General features: G+C 39.2%; 1 protein-coding gene across 5 annotated transcripts in view; it reads right to left on the bottom strand.

Moving 5' to 3' along the window:
• Positions 1–24,082, bottom strand: part of RNF216 (ring finger protein 216) — a 141,810-nt gene that overhangs the window by 110,262 nt on the left and 7,466 nt on the right. For 4 of the 5 annotated variants that reach the window (XR_008551230.1, XM_037507087.2, XM_054693679.1 and 1 more), the window contains exons 2-5: positions 18,372–18,503; positions 14,024–14,157; positions 6,919–7,776; positions 5,601–5,677 (exon numbers count right to left, since the gene is read on the bottom strand). Coding sequence is in view for 4 of the 5 variants with exons in the window: in XM_037507087.2 (XP_037362984.1) it covers positions 5,601–5,677; positions 6,919–7,776; positions 14,024–14,157; positions 18,372–18,438 (1,136 nt within the window). In the remaining variant the exon portion in view is untranslated. The remainder of the gene's footprint in view (positions 1–5,600; positions 5,678–6,918; positions 7,777–14,023; positions 14,158–18,371; positions 18,504–24,082) is intronic. The other variant, XM_037507088.2, reaches the window with a different exon arrangement.

A 24,082-nucleotide genomic window follows, 5' to 3' on the forward strand; every position in this document is an offset into this window, starting at 1 on the left:
AAACAAATCATCTGGGGATGATTCCAGTGACAAGGACGGGCAGGGCAGGGTGTAGCAGCAGGCACTCCATAACAAGAAAGCTCCTGCATTCATAGGGCAACTGTGGATTCCCTCTCCTTTCTCCTTCCTACACCTGCTCCTGCAGATTCTTAGGGATGACTCCACCACCTATTAGGTGCCTATCCTTTTTTTTTTTTTAAAGAAAGATTTATTTATTTATACAAGAAATGGGGTATAGGCCAGAGGTGTGGGAGGTTGAGAGAATTCACCAGAGACAGAGCAGGGAGCAAAACAGGCAGACAGACCGAAAACACTGCTGAGGGGAGCAGGAGGTGAGGTAGGAGAGGTCTGCCGTGCCATTTGGGTATCTCCCTGGCCGGCTGGGAATCGAACCCGTGCTGCAGAGGCTGCAGACAGCTTCACAGCACTGTGCTTAACCAGCTGTGCCACCGGGGAGGCCCTAGATACCTATCCTTAAGTCTTACTCGATTCTGTTCTTCCCAGGTCTCTCCTGTCCAGTGTCAATACTGAAGCTTCTAAGGGGGGGGGGGGCTTCAACAGGAAGAGGACAGAGAAAAAAATGCTCATTCCAGCTCCTTTTCTCACCTAGAGGTCAGTGTTTGGGGAACCAAAAATGGAGAGGCTGTTTCCTCTGCAACCCCCTTGGACCCATCAGATCTGGCCTGACTATAAAACCTTCTCATTCTGCTGTTACCAGTCAACAAGCCTCAACACCTTTTTCTTTACTACCTCTTGTAGGTACCCATTATGTTTACTTCTAAGCTTTACTTTTTCTTATCACCATGGCCTGCCCAATGAACTGAAACACAATGACAGAAGCCCTGTGCGGGGGAAAAACCCTCTTTTCATATTTTACTTGTAACAAGGGGAGAGAGAGCACTGATCAAGAATTTTACAATCATTATCATCCATGGTGATTCTTTGTCCCAGTACATACTCAGAGCACTATAGGTTATACAAATCTTGAGAATTAGCTACTATTAAGAATCCAGTGATCCTGGGCCTCCCTGATGGCCTAGGGGTTAAATCTCAGCGCTGCCACCAAGGAGGCCAACCCCACCACGGCCTGAGTTCAATCATTGGCAAGGGAGCTAGCCCACATGGCACAGACCTCTCTTGTTTCACCTACTGCTCCCCTCAGCAGCGTATTTCAGTAGATCTGCCTGTTCTGCTCCCCACTCTGTCTCTGGTGAATCCTCTCATCCCCTGTACCTCTGGCCTGCACCCCAGTTCTTCTGTGCAAAAATAAATGAAATCTTAAAAAAACAAACAAACAAACAAAAAATCCAGTGATCCACACAACTTCTTCCACATGCATACCTGAAGGCACTACAAACCAGAGGTGCTCCTTTATTTCAAACTTGTCTGTCTGTAATGTTCTGGTAACTGGCTACCACCAGTCAACAAACTGCCAGATACCAGCATGTAGGAAAGGGAATAAGGTCAAAGAGAAAAAAATTCCTTGACAGAAAGGCCACCTGTGAGTGAAGTCAGCAGTCTTCAGGTGGGGTACATGGAAGATGATCGGCAGGGGTGTTGAAAAAGAGTATTAAAACTTCTATTTCTTTAACCCCTGTGCCACCAGGGAGGCCAATAACTTATATGTGAATGAATATCTAAGTGATACATAAGGCACAAGAGTTAGTTAAGTGCCTACGAAATAGGGGCCTCCCAGGTGGCGCAGCAGTTGAGCGCTGGGTTGCGAGGCTGCCCACAGCCTCTGCAGCGCAGGTTCCATCCCCAGCCGCCGGGCGAGGGTCCCACATGGCGTGCAGACCTCTCCTGCTGCCCGCTGCTTCCCTCAGCAGTGTACTTTGGTCCTTATGCCTGTTCTGCTCCCTGCTCTGGCTCTGGTGAATTCTCTCACCCTCCCGCACTTCTGACTGTACCCAGTGCTTGTATCAATTGATAAATCTTAAAAAAAAAAACAACAACAAAACCTTCCTCCATCAAGTTCCTATGAAATAGGACATCTATGAGTCTCAGAGGGTAGAAGAATATAATTGTTACAGAATCTGTTAAGTTGGTCATATTTTACTGATATTTCACAATCTTGAAGATTATTTTTTGAAAAACAAGTTTCACTTGTAGAATGAATGAAACATTAAAATATACTAAATTTCTTAAAGGTTATTTACTACAAATTATTCAAAAACACAAACTGGTGTTTCCTATTCAAATTACTGTTCTGTAAGTAAATGTGCAAAAATTTATACCTCTTCTATCACTTACATTTCTACAATGAACAGGAACAGTATAACATTTCATAATCAGAAAAACATTAACAAAAGAAAAGGAAAATTCAATGAGAAAAGGTATAAGCAATTCACATAGGAGGAAATACAATTAGTAAACAAATGCATGAAAAATGCTATACAACATTATCAAAGAAATACAGCCTAAAATGAGACTATGTCTAGATAAAAGCAATAAAAAACAATACTCAATATTGTTGAGGAATTATGAAAGCAATTCTAAACAAATGCATGAAAAATGCTATACAACATTATCAAAGAAATACAGCCTAAAATGAGACTATGTCTAGATAAAAGCAATAAAAAACAATACTCAATATTGTTGAGGAATTATGAAAGCAATTCTAAACAAATGCATGAAAAATGCTATACAACATTATCAAAGAAATACAGCCTAAAATGAGACTACTTTATGTATAGATAAAAGCATTAAAAAACAATACTCAATATTGTTGAGGAATTATGAAAGCAATTCTGGATGGTGGGCATATAGATGGTTGATTTGTGAGAACTTACTGAGTTGTGTCTCTTGAATTTGTGCATGTGCTGTACGTGTATAATATTCCACAATTAAAAAAAAGTTTAATAAGTTATATACAATCCAGAATATGGATGGAAAGGCTTGAGAAAAGTGAATGGCATCTAAAATAACAAAATGGAAGTATGGAAGATTAAGTAGCCAAGCAGTTTCCTATTAAAAAATGAAAAGTGCCAAACTTAAGTACATGAATAAATTTAGTTAGAAAGGAATTTCCAGGCGTCCAAACCTAAGTGAAAGTGAGACCCAGAGAAGCAACCAAAATAGAGAAGCCCGATTTTCCCAAGGGCATTAGTTGACCTTAATAAACGTGAGTCCTTACTTTTTACAGGGTACATGAAATGAGAGGTAAAGCTCATAGACTGCAAGGAAAAGCACATCTTAACACTGATGCTGAGTGGATTAAGGGAAAAATAAATCTCCTGAAAACAAAACTACTCAGTCCTCATTCCAGGAATGCAAGAATGTGCTCAAATATTAATGGGTCATGCCAAAAGTCACAGGTGCATCTTAAGAGGCTCCTAGTGGTCAAATTTAGGACAATTCAGTATTAAAAAAAAAAAAAAAAACTAACTGTAACAGATTATAAAATACCATTTATGTAAAACATTTAAGTTTACAGTGATTAAAAAAATATCAAGAGGAAGTTAATAAAGCAAAATCTTCAATCTGCCCTAAGGGAGACTGCCAGATAATAATTGTGGTATTAAGATATATGGACACTCCATGTGTAGTCTTTCATTTTTTATGTTAAAAAATACTGGGGGTGGGCCTCCCTGGTGGCACAAGTGGTTAAGCACCGCACTATGGGGCAATCCGTAGTCTCTGCAGCACGAGTTCAATCCCTGGCCAGCCAGGGAGCAACCCACATGACGCAGCAGACCTCTCCTGACTTGCCCACTACTCCCCTCAGCAGTGTACTTCGGTCAATCTGCCTGTTCTGTTCCCCACTCTGTCTCTGGTGAATCTTCTCACTCCCCGCATCTCTGGCCTGCACCCCAGCTCTTGAATAAATAAATCAATCTTAAAAAAAAAATACTGGGGGAAAAAATGACATTAAAAAAAAAAGTAAGTAGGGGACTTATCTGTATCAAGAAACAGTATAGCAATATAGGATATCATCTTTGAAGGCAGAGGGCTAAGAATACTGCTTCTGGGCCACCCTGGTGGTGCAGAGGTTAAAGACTATGCCATCAAGCTATCGCCAGCCACTGCAGCGTAAGTTCAATCCCCAGCCAGCCAGGGAGCTACCCACATGGCGCAGCAGACCTCTCCTGTCATGCCCACTGCTCCCCTCAGCAGTGTATTTCAATAGATCTGCCTGTTCTGCTCTCCACTCTGTCTCTGGTGAATCCTCTCACCTCTCCCACATCTCTGGCCTACCACCCCAGTTCTTGTATGAACAAATAAGTCTTAAAAAAAAATACTGTTTCTTTTGTTTAATTAAAATCTTTATCAATGAGCTGAAAATCTGATTAATTTTTTAAACGGTTTTCCTAATTGAAAGGATATAAAGCTAGATGATTTTATTTTATTTTTTAAAGGTTTATTTATTTATACAAGCACTGGGGTATAGGCCAGAGGTGCGGGAGGGTGAGAAAATTCACCAGAGACAGAGCTGGGAGCAGAAAAGGCAGATGAGGGCCTCCCCTGTGGCGCAGCGGTTGAGCGCTGGGTTGCGAAGCTGCCCGCGGCCTCTGCGGCTCCGGTTCGATCCCCGGCTGCTCCCCGGCCACCAGAGGAGGGTCCCACATGGCGCGCAGACCTCTCCTGCCGCCCGCTGCTCCCCTCAGCAGTGTACTTCGGTCCTTCTGCCTGCTCTGCTCCCCGCTCTGGCTCTGGTGAATTCTCTCACCCTCCCGCGCTTCTGACTGTACCCAGTGCATGTATAAACAAACAAACAAACAAATAAATAAATAAAACATGCCTCTATTAAAAATAAATAAATAAATAAATAAAAAAAAAGAAAAGGCAGATGACCGAAATACACTGTTGAGGGCAGCAGTGTGCAAGACAGGAGAGGTCTGCCTCACCATGTGGGAATCTCCCTGGCAGGCCAGAAATCGAACCCGTGCTGCAGAGGCTGCGGACAGCTTCACAGCACTGCACTCAACCCGATGTGCCACCAGGGAGGCCCCTGGTTAACTAATTTAAATATCATACTTTATAAATCTACAATGTCTCACCTCTCCAAATTAGGAGGGGAAAGAGTATGAGGAATAACCTGTTTTTCATTTTGTATTCTTTGGATCACAAACAAAGAAAATCCACAACAACCAACCAACCTTCTTGTTATTTTTACAATAAAAACTCAAGAAATGTTTCCATCTATTTCTCCAGACAGGCAGTGACTACAGAACACTTTCTGTTACAATTGTTGGGGAGAAAATGTCTTTTAACATCCTGACCAAAACACAGGCAGAAACAATGCCCAGAGTAACTAAGCATCTTAATTCTATTGCCATGAAGGAATCTACGAAGTCCAAAAAACAATCTCTATATTAGAGATTGAACTCTTGCATAGAATCATTTAAAAAAATAAATCACTCACTAAAAGGATGCTTATGTGAGGTCCATAGTGAGATTCAGAGAGACAGAAGACAGGATGGTGAGTGCCAAGAACTGGGGAAAGGGACTAGGGAATGGGAAGTTAGGCTTAATGGGAACAGAGTTTCAGCTTAGGAAGAAAACAGTTCTGTAGATAGATAGTAGTGATGGCTGGACAAAATATGAAAGTACTCAATATCAATGAACCATATTTTTAAAAGGCATGGTGGTATACTTACACATTTAAATCATAATAATTCTTCAAATGAATTATTTCCTCTATATACCCATTTGCTACATCTGGAAATCTTGCTTCCTGTAAATGAATGGAAACATTATTCAAATTTTATTCACTATAATGGTTTCAAATTGCAGTAAAAGCCAGGTGGCAAAAAAGTATACAAGGTAACTGAAGACTAGAGAAGGGCTAAAGAGCAGGTCTGCAGGTTGGTGGCTTACTAATCAATGTGAGGAACCCAAATTTATTGTCTATGAAAAATACGGAATCTAGAAAGTTCATTAAAGATAATCTTGTCTTGGGCCTCCCCGGTGGCGCAGCGGTTGAGCGCTGGGTTGCGAAGCTGCCCGCAGCCTCTGCAGCAGTTCGATCCCCAGCTGCTCCCCGGCCACCGGAGGAGGGTCCCGCATGGCGCGCAGACTGGTCCCGCATGGCGCGCAGACCTCTCCTGCTGCCCGCTGCTCCCCTCAGCAGTGTACTTCGGTCCTTCTGCCTGCTCTGCTCCCCGCTCTGGCTCTGGTGAATTCTCTCACCCTCCCATGCTTCTGACTGTACCCAGTGCTTATATAATAAATAAATAAAATAAATCTTAAAAAAAAAAAAAAAAAGATAATCTTGTCTTTTGCTCCCATTTTGCATGAAAATTCTTCATTCTTTCAACAAATATTGAATATCTCTGTTCAGGCAAAGGAGTCCAGATAAATAAAAAAGCATAATCTAGTTCCTCAAGAAACATATGATCTAGACAAGGCAGATGAAAACCCTGGGGAAAAAAAGGCTTTTTATTCAGAGGCAAATGGCAGCCTAGCCAGGACACAAAGCCATGCTTCACTTTCCAACAGAACACTGTACAATGACGGAAATGTTCTATAATATACTTTCCAATATGGTAGCTGTTCAGTCCCGTGTTATTGAATACATTAAATGTGACTGGTGCCACTGGACAAAATTTAAATTTTATTTAATTGTAAGATCTTTAATTTTCAAGAGTCTAGTGAGGCTACCACACTAGAAAGTGCAGCTCTAGGTAATCTTTTAAACCTGCTTTAAGGGTATCAGTTTGGAGTTAACTCAAGTTTTTTAAAAAAACAGGGGGGGACAGCACAGCAGGGTATCCAGAATCTGCAATTAGAATCCTAAGGGATTCTGGCTGGGGTTAAGGATAAATGAAGGAATCCTGATTCAATTTCACATCAGTTTTTCTTTTAGTCTATACATGTAGACATATATATCCCTTAGGAAAAGGATGTCTACATGCACAAAGCTCTCAAAATGAAAGAAAACTCAGTACCTATAACTATTTACTTATTAAAACTTACTGTTTCTTTCACTAATAGTGCAATGAGTTCTTGATCTATTTCAGTAGCTTCTTGTCCCCAAAGGTTTTCCAAATTGGCCTCCTGAGATCCTGGCATTGGAAAGGCTGGACCTGGCTCTTCATCATCTATTGCAAGTTGTTGGTCTTCGAGCTCTTCGAGGGGATGGGCAGGCTGAGGAGAAGAGGGCCCTGGAATCCTATCCTGCTGGGGTTCTGGTCTTGGAAAAGCAGGTCTTGGAAAAGCTGGCCCTGGAAGTTCACGTTGATACAACAATGGACCCAGGTTTGCTTCAGGCTGCCGCTCCTGAGGAACAACCTGGTTTGTTATCTCCCTGGGCTGTTGGTTTAGAGACTGGAAGTAAGGATGGTCTAGCCAGCAGTCTTCTTCTATAGTCTGATCATCTATGATAGCAGTTGATTCTCCGAGATTTGACAAAAGCTCTGTCTCTGAGTCTTCTGATGACTGGTTCTGAGTTTCCAAAGGATCACTATCTGGGAAAAGAAGACTACTTTCTTCCAAGATAATGATTTTCTGCTCTGGTCTGGGGTTGACAATGTCACTAGCTGGCTGGTTATGACTTGGTCCAGGCTTGGGTTCTCTTTCTGTTTGGCCACTTGACTTAATGAATTCAGAAACTCCAGGAGGTCCAAGATCCAGAAATGCACCGTAGTCATCTTCAGAATCATCCTGTGCCCCAGAATCAAACAATGAGCTGTTACACACTGAAAAATAGTGGTTCTTATCTGATTCAAATGCTGCTCTAGACATTTTAGGCCTTTCTTCGCTCAATCTTTTGAGATCTTGCCACTGGGCAGCTGGTTTGATGAGATTGGGTCGTGATGTCTGAGGTTTATTTGTCTAAGAAAAAATGAAATTTTAATAATAATTCAATTTCTTTCCTGTGTCTATACCTCCTTATATACTAATATTCAGTTTCTGAGATAGGACAGGAAAGAAACAAAACCAAAAACACCATGCCCTACAAAACCTATTCTTCACATTTACCTTAACATTGAAATGTGACTACACTATAGTAACTATAAGAACTGAAGTAATCATTCAAATATTGAAGCTTGAATTACAGTATGAATTATAATTTTAACTGTGAGACCACTAAAATAGCTATATAGTAGAGGAAATAATGAAAGAATGAAAAAAAGTAGATTAAAAAAACAGTAGATGAATGAGAAATGTTTAGCAAACATACAGAAAGAATCTCAATCTCATCGGTAATTAGCAAAACAAAAATTAAAACATGATTTTATACCTTCTACCCCCACCTCTGGCCAAGAATGGAAAACTTTTTAGTTAGGCAATGTCAAGCCTTGATAAGGATGTGGGAAAACTCATACTGTCATTCACTGCTGGTGAATTCAGATGAACACTTTGGCATTCTTAGTAAATTAATAATGTATGTATATCCTTATGATCTATCAATACCACTTTTCATATCTGTTCTATAAACCCTTACCAATCCTTACGAGACATAAATAAGGATATTCACTGCTACATTGCTGATAACATAAAAAGAAAAAAAACAGGAGACATTCTGAGCTTTGTCCCCAAGGGAGTAGTTAAATAATTATCTATCTGCTCTACAAAACACACGCCAACTTCCCTCCCCCCAAAAAAGGTAGTTCTAGATGGTACTGAAATAGTCTACCGAGAAGAAAAGTAGCAAGCAATGTGTATACACACACACAATAATTTTATTTAAAAAAAATATAAAGCCTGGTGCCTCCCTGGTGGTGCAGCGGTTGAGCGCTGGGTTGCGAAGCTGCCTGCAGCCTCTGCAGTGCTGGTTTGATTCCTGGCTGCTCCCCGAACACCGGAGGAGGGTCCCACATGGTGCGCAGACCTCTCCTGCCGCCCACTGCTCCCCTCAGCAGTATACTTCTGTCCTTCTGCCTGCTCTGCTCCCCGCTCTGGTGAATTCTCTCACCCTCCCGCACTTCTGACTATACCCAATGCTTGTATAAATAAATAAATAAATCTTTAAAAAAAAAAAAACTTAAAAAAAAAAAGCCATTTCTGAAAGTGTAGCTATAATGTACACACACACATATACATGCATATATGTATATATTTAAATTCAAAGAAAGATCTGGAAGGATACATACCAACATGGTAATGACAATATCTCTGCGAAATCTCTTGGGAGGAAGAAGTTGGGAAAGAGACTTTAGTTTTGTTTGTAGTACTTAAATTTTACAGAAAATGTAATCAGTGCCACCAGTGAATAAAAAAAATTGAAATGCATGTCCAATTTTAAGGTTGCAGAATAAAGATGTCTCTGACCCCTCTCTTCCCTGAAATAACCCCAAACCAGGTAGACTAATGAGAGCTCAAACTGAAAATCTTTGGTGAAATCAGCAGACTTTTTCCCCCCCAAGATTTTATTTATTTATACAAGAACTGGGGTATAGGTCAGAAGTGTGCGAGAGTGAGAGGATTCACCAGAGACAGAGTGGGGAGCAGAACAGGCAGACGGACGGAAAGCACTGCTGAGGGGAGCAGCGGGCAAGACAGGAAAGGTCTGCTGTGCCATATGGGTATCTCCCTGGCCAACTGCGAATGGAACTGGCACTGCAGAGGCTGTGGACAGCTTCGCAGCGCTGCGCTCAACCCGCTGCACCATGGGGGAGGCCCTCAGAAGACGTTTGTAATCCTAAATCGCAACTAGTAGACATATAAGAAATTGATGCAACATAATAGAAAACCCAACATGGAGAAGTAACAGACAACAGAAACAAACCTACAGAAGTTTCAAATATTGCAATTATCAGACATGAGTTCTAAAATAACAGGCTTAGCATGTTTAAGTGAATAAAACTAGACTGGTATTTCAGCAGAGAACTAGAAATTAATAGGGGGGAAAAAAAGAGAATCAAATGGAAATCCCAGAATGAAAAAATAACTGATATTAGAAATCAATGGAAGGATGTATTTTTAATAAACACACTTAAGAGAGAAATCAGTAAACTGAAAGGTCAGAATAGCTAGAAGAAAGCATAAAAAGTAGAAATGATGGAAAATTAAGAGAACTGCAATATAGTAAAAAGGTTTTACCAACTTAATAATTAGGATTCTAGAGCAGAGAGATAAGCAGTATTTGAAGACAATACAAATATGCAAGGACAGGGGCTTGGTTTTATTTTTGAAGATCTAAGCAGGATACAAAAAACTTCCCAATATGGAAACCTAGATATAGCATAGTAAGACTGTAGAAATCAAATCCAAAGGTAAATACTTTGTTCAAAAGAACAAAAATAAGACTGACTTCTCAACAGAAAAATGGAAACCAGAAAACACTGTGATCGTCTTATTTTGGTATTAAAATAATTGTCATTGTCATGTAGAATTTTATACTCAATGAAAATATCAGTTTTACTGTATTATCTTTTATTTTCTTCCCAAACTCTCCATAAAGTAAATACTAAGGAAAGTATTTTACATAAAAGAAAATCTGTTTTAAGGCAAGAGATGAAGGATTAAAGAACAACAAAAAAAGGTACATATTCAAAGAAAGGGAAGTGAATGCTGACTGTATAAAACAAAAAAATACACTGTAGGGCTTTAAAAAATTAAAGAATTAGGGGCCTCCCCTGGTGGTGCAGCGGTTGAGCGCTGGGCTGGGAAGCTGCCTGCAGCCTCCGCAGTGCCGGTTCAATCCCCGGCCTCCAGAGAGGGTCCCACATGGCTCGACAGACCTCTCCTGTCTGGCCCACTGCTCCCCTCAGCAGTGTATTTCATCAGTCTGCCTGTTCTGTTCCCCGCTCTGGCTCTGGTGAATTCTCTCACCCTCCCACGCTTCTGACTGTACCCAGTGTTTGTATAAATAAATAAATAAATGTTTTTAAAAAAAAAAAAAATTAAAGAATTAAAATATAATTAAAAAACAGTAATGTCTGAAGGTGAACAAACAGTATTAAAGTGTTCCAAAATCTTAGTATTATCCAGATTTCTGTGATGTGAGGACACCTGAACTAGCTGTTAAAACAGACCATATATGTGTTAGATGTGATACCAAGAGTGACACCTGACAGAGGAAAAAATAAATTGAATTTTGTCAAAATTTAAAACTTCTGTGTTTCAAAGACCACCAACAAAAAAAAGTGAAAAGACATTTCACAGTAGGAGAGAAAATACTTGCAAATCAATTATCTGGTAAGGGCATAATTTTGAGAATATAAAAAGATTCAATAGGGGCTTTCCTGGTGGTGCAAGGGGTTATGACACAGCACTGTGACGCGATCCACAGCCACTGCAGCATGAGTTCGGTCTTCAGCCAGGGACATGACCCACATGGTGCAGCAGACCTCTCCTGTCTCGCCCACTTCTCCCCTCAGCAGTGTGTTTCAGATCTGCCTGTGCTGTTCCCCACTCTGTCTGGTGAATTCTCTCACTCCCTGCATCTCTGGCCTGCACCCAGCTATTGTATGCATAAAAAAAATAAATTTAGGGCCTCCCTGGTGGTGCAGCGGGTTGAGCACAGTTCTGTGAAGCTGTCAGCGGCCTCTGCAGTGCAGGTTCGATTCCTGGCCGGCCAAGGAGAGACCCACATGGCGTGGCAGAGATCTCCTGCCTCACTGCTCCCCTCAGCAGTGTCTTTGGTCCATCTGCCTGTTCTGCTCCCTGCTCTGTCTCTGGTGAATTCTCTCACCCTCCCATGCCTCTGACTTGTACCCCAGTTCTTGTATAAATGAATAAAATCTTAAAAAAAATAGGATAGTAGTAGGATGGCTATAATAAAAAAGATAAATAACAACTGTTGGTGACAATATGGAGAAACTGAAACCCTCATACACTGCTGGAAGGAATGTAAACTGGTATAGCTGCTATGAAAAAAAGTCTGGTAAGATAAAATATAGACATATGATACAGCAATTCTATTCCTAGCAATGGGATGGTCTGAATGTTTATGAACCTCTCCAACTCCTCCAACCTTTCCCCCCTCTTCATATCTTGCAATCCTGTCATTGGAAAGTATGTTGAATATATTAAAGCAAAGGAAAAAATTAACAAGACAAAAGCAAAAATTAAGGATAAAGAAAACAAATACTAGCAGTAAGAAATCTCTGAGCTGTTTCTTTGGTAAAGGAGGAGGAGGGAAGATAATGTTTAGCTCATTAAATCAAGGGAAAAAAAAAGAGGGAAGGAACATAAGTGCACAAAATGGAAAAGGGAAATGAAGGAACCATAGATTCAGAGTAAGGAGAAAGAACAATAGGCTATTTTGTTTGATTCTATGAAATAGATTCAAAAACCTTGTGCAAGTGATTTTCTAGAAGAATATCTGTTAATAAAATTGATATTGAAAGTGACAGAAAATACAGACATGTCAATTAACACTGAGGAAGCAGAGACAATTTTGAAAAAATATAGAAAGTATTCCCATTTATGTCTGTGGCAATTTTTCTTATTCCTATTTTCATCATTACATAAAACATTTTGAAAGGTATCACTTAATATAATCAGACAAGTGAAAGACTAAGTATAAAAACTGGAAAGGAAGAAACTATATCATTGTCAGATAAATCAGATATTATCCCTTGAGAAATTAAGAGGGGCAACTGAAAATGACTATAAATAATTGTAAGGTGACTGAATATAAAATTGACATAAAATCCAACAGTTTTTTAAATTATAAAAAAGTTAAAAGGTAAAGAGGAAGAAAAGGTGCTATTTACAAAGCAATAGAAAAGATGAAATAACCAGGAACTTAACAAAAAATGTTTAACAGCTACATTAAGAAAAATTTAAAATACTCTGGTTGAGGAATATAAAAAAAGAAGGCTAGAGCCTCCCCTGGTGGCGCAGGGGTTGAGCGCTGGGCTGCGAAGCTGCGCGGCCTCAGCAGCGCCGATTCGATCCCCAGCCACGGGGTGAGGGTCCCACATGGCGTGCAGACCTCTCCTGCCACCCACTGCTCCCCTTAGCAGTGTATTTCATCAGTCTGCCTGTTCTGCTCTCTGCTCTGGCTCTGGTGAATTCTCTCACCCTCCCGCGCTTCTGACTATACCCAGTGCTTGTATGAATGAATAAATAAATCTTAAAAAAAAAAAAAAAAAGAAGGCTAGACTAAAAATGTAAAGATAAAACTGTTCTTTATTAGAAAGTATCATATATTCTAGCGCCTCCCCTGTGGTGCAGCGGTTGAGTGCTGGGCTGTGAAGCTGCCCACAGCCTCTGCAGCACCAGTTCGATCTCCAGCTGCTGGCTAGAGTCCCACATGGTGCGCAGACCGTTCCTGCCGCGCCCGCTGCTCCCCTCAGCAGTGTACTTGATCAGTCTGCCTGTTCTGCTCCCCACTCTGGCTCTGGTGAATTCTCTCACCCTCCGCGCTTCTGACTATACCCAGTGCTTGTATTAAAAAAAAAAAAAAAAAAAAAAAGTATCACTATTCTAAAGGTATTAACATTTTTTTTTTTTTTTTTAAAGAGAACTCTTGTTTTTTTGTTTATTTATTTATACAAGCACTGGGTACAGTCAGAAGCGCGGGAGGCTGAGAGAATTCACCAGAGCCAGAGAGGGGAGCAGAGCAGGCAGAAGGACCAAAGTACACTGCTGAGGGGAGCAGCGGGCGGCAGGAGAGGTCTGCACGCCATGTGGGACCCTCCTCCGGTGGCCGGGGAGCAGCCGGGGATCGAACCGGTGCTGCAGAGGCTGCGGGCAGCTTCGCAACCCAGTGCTCAACCGCTGCGCCACCGGGGAGGCCCCTAACATGTTTTTAATTAGACAAACATTATCAGAATTATTATAAGCAGAAGAATATACAAGGTAACTCTGAAAAATGCAGACTAAGAAGGGGGCGATAGCCTTAGTTGATAGTAAGATACTCATAAAGTAGTGGTGATTACAACAGTGTGAACTAGTACATGAATAGTCAGAGCAATGATCTAGAAGTTAAGTACAGAAACAGACCAAAACATATGGCTTCTAAAGCCAAAGGGATATTAGGCAGGGTGAAAAAGGGGGCTATCCACAGAAACTTAGACAGGTACAAAGTATGCTACAAGTTGCTCTACAACCACCTACAGAGGGGCTGAAAAATCAAGATCCATAACTTACAGTAATGCATTATGTAAAGTTTAAGAATACTCACTTCTGTCAGGATCACATCATCATCCAGGTCCTCTTCATCATGTTGCTGAGGAGCGGGGGTGACCAGCATTGGAACCCCTTCCTCATCAGAGGAGTCAGATATAGTGATAGGCCCATCTCTGAGATTGATCCAGTCTAAAATCAGGGAGAGAACACTGTTACTGGAAAGTGAGTATAATCACATTCAGTTCCTTAATTTAATTTTGGCATAAAAGGGTCAAATCTAAAGTCAAGTTCATGGCTGCTGGAATGCTAATGATCTCCTCAAGCAGCACATGCCCCCACATAGTAAGAGCCATGTTTCCATGCTAATCTTTGCCATAAAACATTTGAGGAATCACTAGAGAAAAATCTAACAATTACTATGTTCAAAATTATCAACTTATTTCTATAGTAGGTTGGAGAAATCTGTTGATAAAATCTTTTCGATCCAAATTCCTGATCCACAGAAACTATGAGGCAAAAAAATAACTGTAGTTGTTTTAAGCCATTTTAATGTCAATTTCTTCAAAATTAAATCATGGCCTTTGACCCCACCCTATTTCTTCCAGGGAATAAGTGAAATACTATTTTATTTAAACTGACAGGTCTGGAAAAAAACTTTCACCTGAAAATGGTAAAATTTTTATGTAACATCTAAGATATTAAAATATGCTCACCTCAGATATAAACCTTAAGCATCATTTATGCAAACATATTTCAGTGTTTTAGCATCATTTAGCATCTTTGACACTAAGCAATTTAACTTTCCTAGAGTCAGACTAACTAGATGCAGTAATTTTGTTCAAAGTTTCCAATTTCTTTTTGTTTGAAAGTAGATCATGTTTGATATGAGTTACCAGATAACAAACTATTTTTTTTTTCCTGTTTGCCTCCATGGGAATGTTAAAAGTTAAAATGGTTAATGAAGAGAAATGCACTGAGTGTCCCAGGAAAAAAACATTTTAAAATGAAGAAATAAGAAAGAGACATCATTATTACAAATTTTGAAGTTCCTCAGTGAAGATTTAAAGTCTTTCTCAAGGTCCATGCCTCATGTGTTTATGACACCCTACAATTTGAAAAGTAATCTAAAATCTACAATCACATTTCATTACTATAACAGAGTTTAGTGATGCCAGGAAGCAAGATCAATTAAAACAGGAAAGTCTGTGGGAGCTAAAGTCAGTCTGACTTTATGTCAGCATGTCAGTTAACCACATACTAGCTCATGAAGCTGTTCCCTAACTTCTTTAAGCATTCATTTCTTCAACATTAAAAAGGAGTTAATAATGGTGTCTACTACAAGTAGTGTGAGGATTAGCTGAAGAAGTGCACATAAAATGCTTGTTTATTAAAATACCTGACACATAGTAAAGCTGCCTGATTTCAAGTTCGAGGCCACCTACACAGTAGAATGATAAATATAACAACCAACTCAAGCAAGGTGTTCGATAGTAGTACATTATAAAGGTCTTTCAGTTAAACCTGGCAGAATGAATGCAAGTGATTATCACCATCACTTCCTGAAATTCCACTAAAATGATAGTAAAGGAACTTAAAAAAGACATAGTACGAAAAGAAGAAAGATTTAAATAAAATTCTGGAAAAAATATTTGCAGATTGTAAGTAGAGAAGGCACAAGTCTATTGCCTGCAGAGGGGGCAGTCAACTCATGCTAACTCATACTTCAAAATCCCAGATATTGTTGAATAAATGTTCTCAATTATTACATACTATGCAGCAGTAAAAAAGGAATTAATTACTGATACATGCAAGGAATCAATCTTTAAAAAATATATTGTGCAAAAGAATTAAGGTACAAAGTATATGCTATATGCTTCTAGTTATATGAAACTGTATAGCAACAAAAAGCAGATCCAGGAATTGATGAGGACTGATGACAAAAGGGAAGGGCATAAGGGAAATCTTTCTGGGTGATAAAAGCATTGTATTATCATGACTGAAGTGGTGGTTATATGAGTGTATTCATTTTATAAAACTCACTGAACTATACACTTAAAATGTATGTATTTATTATATGTAATTATATCTCAATAAAGATGACTTTACAAAAGCTATAGGGGTTGACAAAAAAAAAAGAGCCAATTAAAAACAAGACAACTCTGTTACCTGAAAAAAATTCACGATGGATAAATACACAAAACTTATGTAACAGAAAAATATACCCCCCCCCTAGGGTCAATAATTTCCCAAGAGGAACTGGTTGTTTTTTTTTTTAAGATTTATTTATTTATACAAGAACCGGGGTACAGGCCAAATGTGCGGGAGGGTGAGAGGATTCAACAGAGACAGAGTGGGGAACAGAACAGGCAGACTGACTGAAATACACTGAAATGAGGGGAGCAGCCAGCGAGACAGGAGAGGTCTGCTCGCCATGTTAGTATCTCCATGGGCAGCAGGGATCGAACCAGCACTGCAGAGGCTGCAGACAGCTTCACAGCGCTGTACTCTACCACCTGCGCCAACAGGGAGGCCCGAAATTGGTTGTTTTTATGGAAACTATATTCAGTATGTTTTAAGACCCAATTAAAAAACAGCAACCTTTGATATGTACAATCAGAACACTGGAAATGATCATATGTATCAACTACTGCTAAGATAATTTAAAACCTTCTGAATCATAGCAAATTATGAGTATGATCACTACCAAGTCAGAATTCTTTAAAATAAATCAGTCTTGGAGTCTCCCTGGTGGTGAAGGGGTTAAGAGACAGCGCTGTCAAGCTATCTATCTCCGGCCACTGCAGCACGAGTTCGATTCCTGGCCAGCCTGGGAGCAACACACATGGCGCAGCAGACCTCTCCTGTCTTGCCCACTGCTCCCCTCAGCAGTGTTTCAGTAGATTTGCCTGTTCTGCTCCTCACTCTCTCTGGTGAATTCTCTCACCCCCCCGCACTTCTGGTCTACACCCCAGTGCTTGTATACATAAATGAATAAAATCTTTAAAAATCAGTCTTAATCAGCGGGCCTCCCCTAGTGGCATAGGCAGTTGAGCGAGAGCTGTGGGGCTGTCCACAGCCTCTGCAGCGCAGGTTCCATCCCAGCCACGCAGCGAAAATCCCATATAGTGTGGGAGACCTCTCCTGTCTCGCCCGCTGCTCCCCTCAGCAGTGTATTTCAATCAATCTGCCTGTTATGTTTGCCGCTCTGTCTCTGGTGAATCCTCTCACCCTCCCGCACATTTGGCCTGTACCCCAGTTCTTGTGTGCATGAATAAACAAATCTTTAAAAAAAAAAAATCAGTCTTAATTAGCATAGCTTAATCAATTTAACTGCCTGCAATTTATTTGTTGAATAAAACTGGCTCAATTTTCAATGCCCTAAAAGCAAAATATAAATAATTTTTTTGGGAAATCTTACACATTCCTGGAAGATGCTTTCATAAGCACAAAATATTATCAATGGGGGAAAAAAAGTATCTGGTACAACCTCTGCCATGAACTTATACTTGCAAAAAATGATCTTTTCTTATTTATCATCTTGAAGATTTTCCTTATGATAGGTGTAAATGTGAATCTTGTAGGATCTGACAGGAAATTTCATATACATTTAGGAATGTTATAGAAATGGAGGCTCCCTTCCTTTCATGAGCTAACAAATTTTCCCAAATTTTAAATACTATAAAACAAAAAATACACAGCCTAAAATTTCCCATAAGGCTAAACCAGGATCTCCGGCAAAAAAGAAATTAAGGGGACAAAATTATTTGAGGAGCACTGTACTATACCTTGGATCCAATAGGCTTGGAGGAATATACCTTTGTAGTCGCAGAGAACTGCCACTGTTTCATCTTTTTTTTTTTTTTTATAAAGATTTATTTATTTATTCATACAAGCACTGGGTACAGTCAGACGCGCGGGAGGGTGAGAGAATCCACCAGAGCCAGAGCGGGGAACAGAACAGGCAGACTGACGAAATACACTGCTGAGAGGAGCAGTGGGCGTGGCAGGAGGGGTCTGTGTGCCATGTGGGACCCTAGCTGGTGGCCGGGGATCAAACTGGTGCTGCAGAGGCTGCGGGCAGCTTTGCAGCCCAGCACTCAAACGCTGTGCCACCAGGGGAGGCCCAGGAACTGCCACTATTCCTATAGTTCCGACTTTTAGGAGCCAATGATTATACTCACAGCTCTTTATTTGCTTGCTGATTAATAAATTTATAAATCTAGTTGTGATGGATGATTCTTAAATTTCACTCATGCCAGCGGGTATCACCATTTGATATAACTGTAGTCTGATGAGTGCATTTATGCCTAATGTTGTAAGGGCTTCTACCTAGGGCAAAACAGGTTCATTCCAAATAATATATAAATATAATATTAAGAGAGAAATTGAGAATAAACATTTACCTTGTCCCCGGTGGCAGTGAAAGTTGTTCAAATGAATCACTTCTTCATTGCTGTTTCCTTCTGCCATTTTCAAAACACACACATATGTGCTTGCTAATATCTAAACATGGCAACTATCTATTCAAAAATGGTCTGAAAAAGAAAAAATTAAGATTAAGAATGAGGGAGTATCAAAATCTCTTCTCACATATCTGATTTCAAGATAGCTTTCTAAGCTTATAGTAAAAAAAAAAAACCTTCAGAAAACAAACTCAAACACATAGCAATAACAAAGTATTTTTAAAAATACATATTTAAGAGAGACAACTGATACAGAATTTATATCCAGATACAAACATCATTTAAAAAAAAGGGTTAAGAATAGGAATAGGTAATTCACAAAAAAGAAAACATTGAAAGATGCTCAACCTCTCTTATAATCATTGCAAAGCAAGTCAGAAAATATGTTTTAAACAATCAAGCTGGCAAAAATGGCTACTATGTGAGAAATGGGAAAATCTTATACATTGCTAGTTCCAGAGAACTACTTAGAAGACATTATTGGAGAGGAATTGGCAATATGAAATAAAAGATGTACATTCTGTGATTGAACAATTCCACATACAGTATATTAGCTAAAGTAACTTGTACCTGTTCTCTAGAATATGCGTAACAGAACATGTGGATAAGAATGTACACTACGGAAAACTGTGTAATACAAATAATGGGAAATGACCATATGGACATCAATGGAGAAAGAAATAAAATTCCTGTAAGAATACAACACAGTGAAACTAAATAGACCTATATAGATCAATATGAATAATTAAAAACAATGTCAAATGAAAATAACATGTGTGATATCATTTATGTACATTTATATAGAATTTTTTTAAATTTTTTTTATTAGATAATAAATTTTGTTATATTCCCCATACAATTGCAGCCCCCCCATTCTGACCCCAATCCCTCCCCTCCCGCCCCCACCCCCCTAAAAGTGTCTCTGGTTCATAGTTTTTTGCTGATTTTGATTTTCACTTTCTTATAGTTATTCATTTTCCTGGTCCCTTATTTAAGTTTTCTAGATTCCTGCTATGAGTGAGACCATCCGGTATTTTTCTTTTTCTTTTTGGCTTATTTCACTGAGCATGATCCCTTCCAGCGCCATCCATGTTGCTGCAAATTGCATGTGTTTATCTTTTTTGAATGCTGAGTAATATTCCATGGTATATATGTACCACATCTTCTTGATCCAGTCATCTATTTTTGGGCATTTGGGTTGTTTCCAAAGCTTAGCTATTATAAACAGTGCTGCTATAAACATAGGGGTGCAGGTGTTCTTTGGAATTGATGTTTCTGTGTCCTTTGGGTAAATTCCTAGGAGTGGAATTGCTGGATCATATGGAAGCTCTATGTTTAGTAGGTCCAGAAATCTCCACACAGCTTTCCACAGTGGTTGGACCAGTTTGCACTCCCACCAACAGTGCAGAAGAGTTCCTTTTTCTCCACACCCTCGCCAACATTTGTTGTTGCTAGTTTTTTTAATATGTGCCATTCTCACTGGTGTAAGATGGTATCTCATGGTCGTTTTGATTTGCATTTCCCTGATGACAAGTGATGTTGAACATTTTTTCATATGCCTGTTGGCCATTTGCATTTCCTCTTCTGAGAAGTTTCTTTTTAGCTCTTCTGCCCATTTTTTGACTGGATTATTTTCTTTGTTGTTGTTGAGTCTCATCAGCTCTTTGCAGATTTTTGTGATCAGTCCTTTATCATTAGTGTTGGGTGCAAAAATGTTCTCCCAGTTGGTGGGGTTTCTCTTTGTTTTTGTTATTGTCTCTTTTGCTGTGCAGAAGCTCTTTAATTTGATGTAGTCCCATCTATTTATCTTCGCCTTCACTATCACTGCTTTGGGTGATGTGTCTGTAAAGATGTCTTTGATGTGCAAATCACGTAGTGTTTCGCCTATATTTCCTTCTATATATTTTATGGTTTCAGGTCTTATGTCTAGTTCTTTAATCCATTTTGAGTTGATTTTTGTGTATGGTGTGAGGTAGTGGTCAAGCTTCATTCTTTTGCATGTAGCGACCCAGTTTTCCCAGCACCATTTATTGAACAAACTTTCTTTGCTCCAATGCATAGTCTTTGCTCCTTTGTCAAAGATTAGTTGACCATAAATCTGTGGGTTTATTTCTGGATTTTCTATTCGATTCCATTGGTCTGTATGTCTGTTCTTGTTCCAATACCATGCAGTTTTGATGATTATGGCTTTGTAGTAGAGTTTGAAGTCTGGGAGTGTGATGCCTCCATTCCCTTCTTTTTTTATCAGGAGAGCTTTGGCTAGAATTTTTAATTTTTTTAATGTAGAATTTTTTAAAAGATTTAAATATTAGATACAAAAATACTATTTTATAAATTCACCAACTTTGGAGGAGTGAATATTTCTGGGAAAGAGATTAAAAAAGAACTAAAGCTTGAACCTGAGTTACATACAATATTTTTTTCCTCCTTTTTACAGATATCTGAAACAAAACATTGAACACTTGTGAAATTGGTACTTTTGAAATTTCTTTTTCAAAAAAAGACAGTTGTAGGTGAAGATGTGGAATATACACACAATGGAATACTACTCAGCAATGAACAAAGATAAAACTCAAGCCATTCACAACAAGATGGATGGAGTTCAAAGGGATTATGAAATCAGTGAAAAAAGTCAAAGGAAAAAGAAAAATATTGAATGGTATCACTTACAGGTGGGGAAAACCATGCCTGGGATCAGAGGGGGAAAAAAAAAGAGAAAATTAGCAGGCAAACTATAAATTGAAGACAATCAGCAGGGGATGGGTAGGAGAGGGTCAAAAGAGGGAAGGGCAGAGCACAAGACTCTATGGTGACAGTTTATGGGTGTCTTGGTGGTGGGAATTTTATGGGGACAACAGATCAAAGTTCAGATTCAGTCATTTTGGGATGTTTAATTTATGACGAAAGTGTCACAACAGATAAAGGGGAAAACATGATTTTTAAAAACTATATTACACTGTACTGAAAAGTCTTATTTTGGGAATGGAGGAGTAGGTAGTATAAAGAACTAGAGCTCTTCCTCATGCCTTAGACAAAAACAATTTTATGTGAATTCTTGATTTAAATTGGTAAGGTAAAGCAATGAAGTTTTCAGAAAAATGAGATTCAGGCAACCAGAATTACTAGACAGACACTGACACAAAGACTGGTGGTAAATATTAAGTTAAATGAGATAGTAATAGATGCCTCCCTGGTGGTGCAAGGGTTAAGATGCAACCTATGAAGGGCCTCTCCGGTGGCGCAGTGGTTGAGCGCTGGGTTGCGAAGCTGCCCGCAGCCTCTGCAGCACCAGTTCGATCCCCGGCTGCTCCCCGGCCACCGAAGGAGGGTCCCACATGGCGCGCAGACCACTCCTGCCGCCCGCTGCTCCCCTCAGCAGTGTACTTCGGTCCTTCTGCCTGCTCTGCTCCCCGCTCTGGCTCTGGTGAATTCTCTCACCCTCCTGCGCTTCTGACTGTACCCAGTCTGCTTGTATAAATAAATAAATAAATAAATCTTTAAAAAAAAAAAAGATGCAACCTATGAAGCTGTCTGCAGCCACTGCAGCACTTCAATTCCCGGCCAGCCAGGGAGCAACCCACATTGCGCAGCAGACCTCTCCTGACTCGCCTGCTGCTCCCCTCAGCAGTGTACTTTGGTCAATCTGTCTGTTCTGTTCCCCACTCTATCTCTGGTGAATCCTCTCACTGCCCCCCCCACCCCATGCCTCTGGCCTGTACCCCAGTTCTTGCATGCATAAATAAATAAATCTTTAAAAGAATAAAAAAAAAATTTTAAATGAGATAGTCATAAAAATGATGGGGCGGGAAGGCATATACAAAATTTTAAGTTGTTTACAATAATTGTTAGCTGTGACAGTATTTATTTTGAGACTTATGTGTAGAGTTAAAACAAATGAACAGTTATGGAATGGTCTACCAATCCTTGTGTCCCAGATAATCAAGACTCTTAGTATGGAAAAAAGGAGTTACACTTACAGAAGTAAAACCTTACAGATTTAAATTTGAATTATAAATATTAGCATTGATTCATAAATATTTTAATTTGTTAAAAAAAAAGTCTGCAAACAGTGAACATATAAATTGTTTAGATTATGGTCTTGAGATACTATTCCTCATCGAAAGAAACCAGAACTTCTAGACAAATTACTAATTCCAGTTCTAGGGGAGAAATCATAGAAAATTATCCTGGAAGATCTTGTCCTATCATATATCAAAGAAGCTGTCAAAGACTAGGTCCTGTCAGAAGAACTCAAGAAAAATCCTTAAGAGGCTCCCAGCTTCAATAAAAATAACTGATATGGCACTCATGAAAGTCTAAAGAAAATGTGATAAAGGCCTTCAAATGATTGTCAACCAATATATCATCTTTAAAGTTGGTAAAATAAAAGTAAGGAATCAAGCATTTTCTTGCCCTTTTTATATGAACTATATCACAGGATAAACAAATAGTAGACAAGGAAATAGCCTTTTTGTAAAAAAAATTCTAATATAAATTAAAATATCACCATTTTTCAATCCTCAATGAATTACTGGATCTAGACATTGAAGACCATAAACTACTAACATGACAAAAACATAAGTGTCTTCTGAGGAAAGAACATACATATATAGTCTTGTTAAAGGAACCTGGTCAAAGATCTGAACTGACCCAAAAATTTGGAATAGAAGCTAGCAGAAAAGTAAAAATAAAAATTCTGAATCCAGACCACGCATTCTCAATGGGGGTGAAATGACGAGGAAGTGAGATTTCAGATGTTACAACAGTTTGTGACTCCCCCCAAATTCAACTCTATCTAGCAAAATCTTATTTGTAGTATTTAATGGGGGAGAATTAAAGGGGGTGGAGGAATGAAAGACTTTATAGGGGGAATTGACAATTTTTTTAAAGTCTGACAAAAAATTTATCTAGATTCTGGGAAATTACTGGTCAAAAGGTTCTGGTTCAACACCAGATAACTGTAAGGAAAAAGAGAAGGACATGGGAGAAAAACCTGACTTAAAAGACAGCAATTTTTTAAAAATGGATGAGGTTAAACAATATCTAGGGAAATACAAAAAATGATATAAGTCAGACTAACAGTGAGTTTTAGGGGAAGGGAAAATATGATCAAGATAGGATACATGGAGAAGGCTTGGGGATGATGGGAGATGTTCTATTTCTTGACTTGGGTGTTGCATACAGGTACCTTAAAATTTATTAAACCATACATTTGTTTTATGGTTTTAAATTGGTGGGGATTTGTTTTATTTTTAAAGGATTAAAATCTTCAATATATACTCATAGAATCGCTAAAAATCTGAAAGTTGTTAATACCGTATGTTGTTCAGGATTTGGAACAAAGGAGATTCACACGCTACTGATGGGACAGCATTCAGTACTACGATTGTGTGGGGGGGAAGAAACTGATACTTTATTATAGTGAAAGAAATAAATCCTCCTGTTCTGCTCCCACTTGGGGGGATTTTATCCCCCATGCCAAATAATTCACTGCTAGAAATCTATTTTATAGAAATAGATGCTTATATGTACAAGGCTGTTCATAGCAGCATTATTTCCAAGAAGTTCTTTTCCAAAAACTGAAAAGAACTAACATCAATGATGGAATGGACAAATATACCAGAGTATGTTCATATACTTAAAGTCTACAC

The sequence above is a fragment of the Talpa occidentalis genome, unplaced genomic scaffold (genome assembly GCF_014898055.3).
Source record: "Talpa occidentalis isolate TD23 unplaced genomic scaffold, MPIMG_talOcc4v2.1 talOcc4.12, whole genome shotgun sequence".
Taxonomy (NCBI): domain Eukaryota; kingdom Metazoa; phylum Chordata; class Mammalia; order Eulipotyphla; family Talpidae; genus Talpa; species Talpa occidentalis.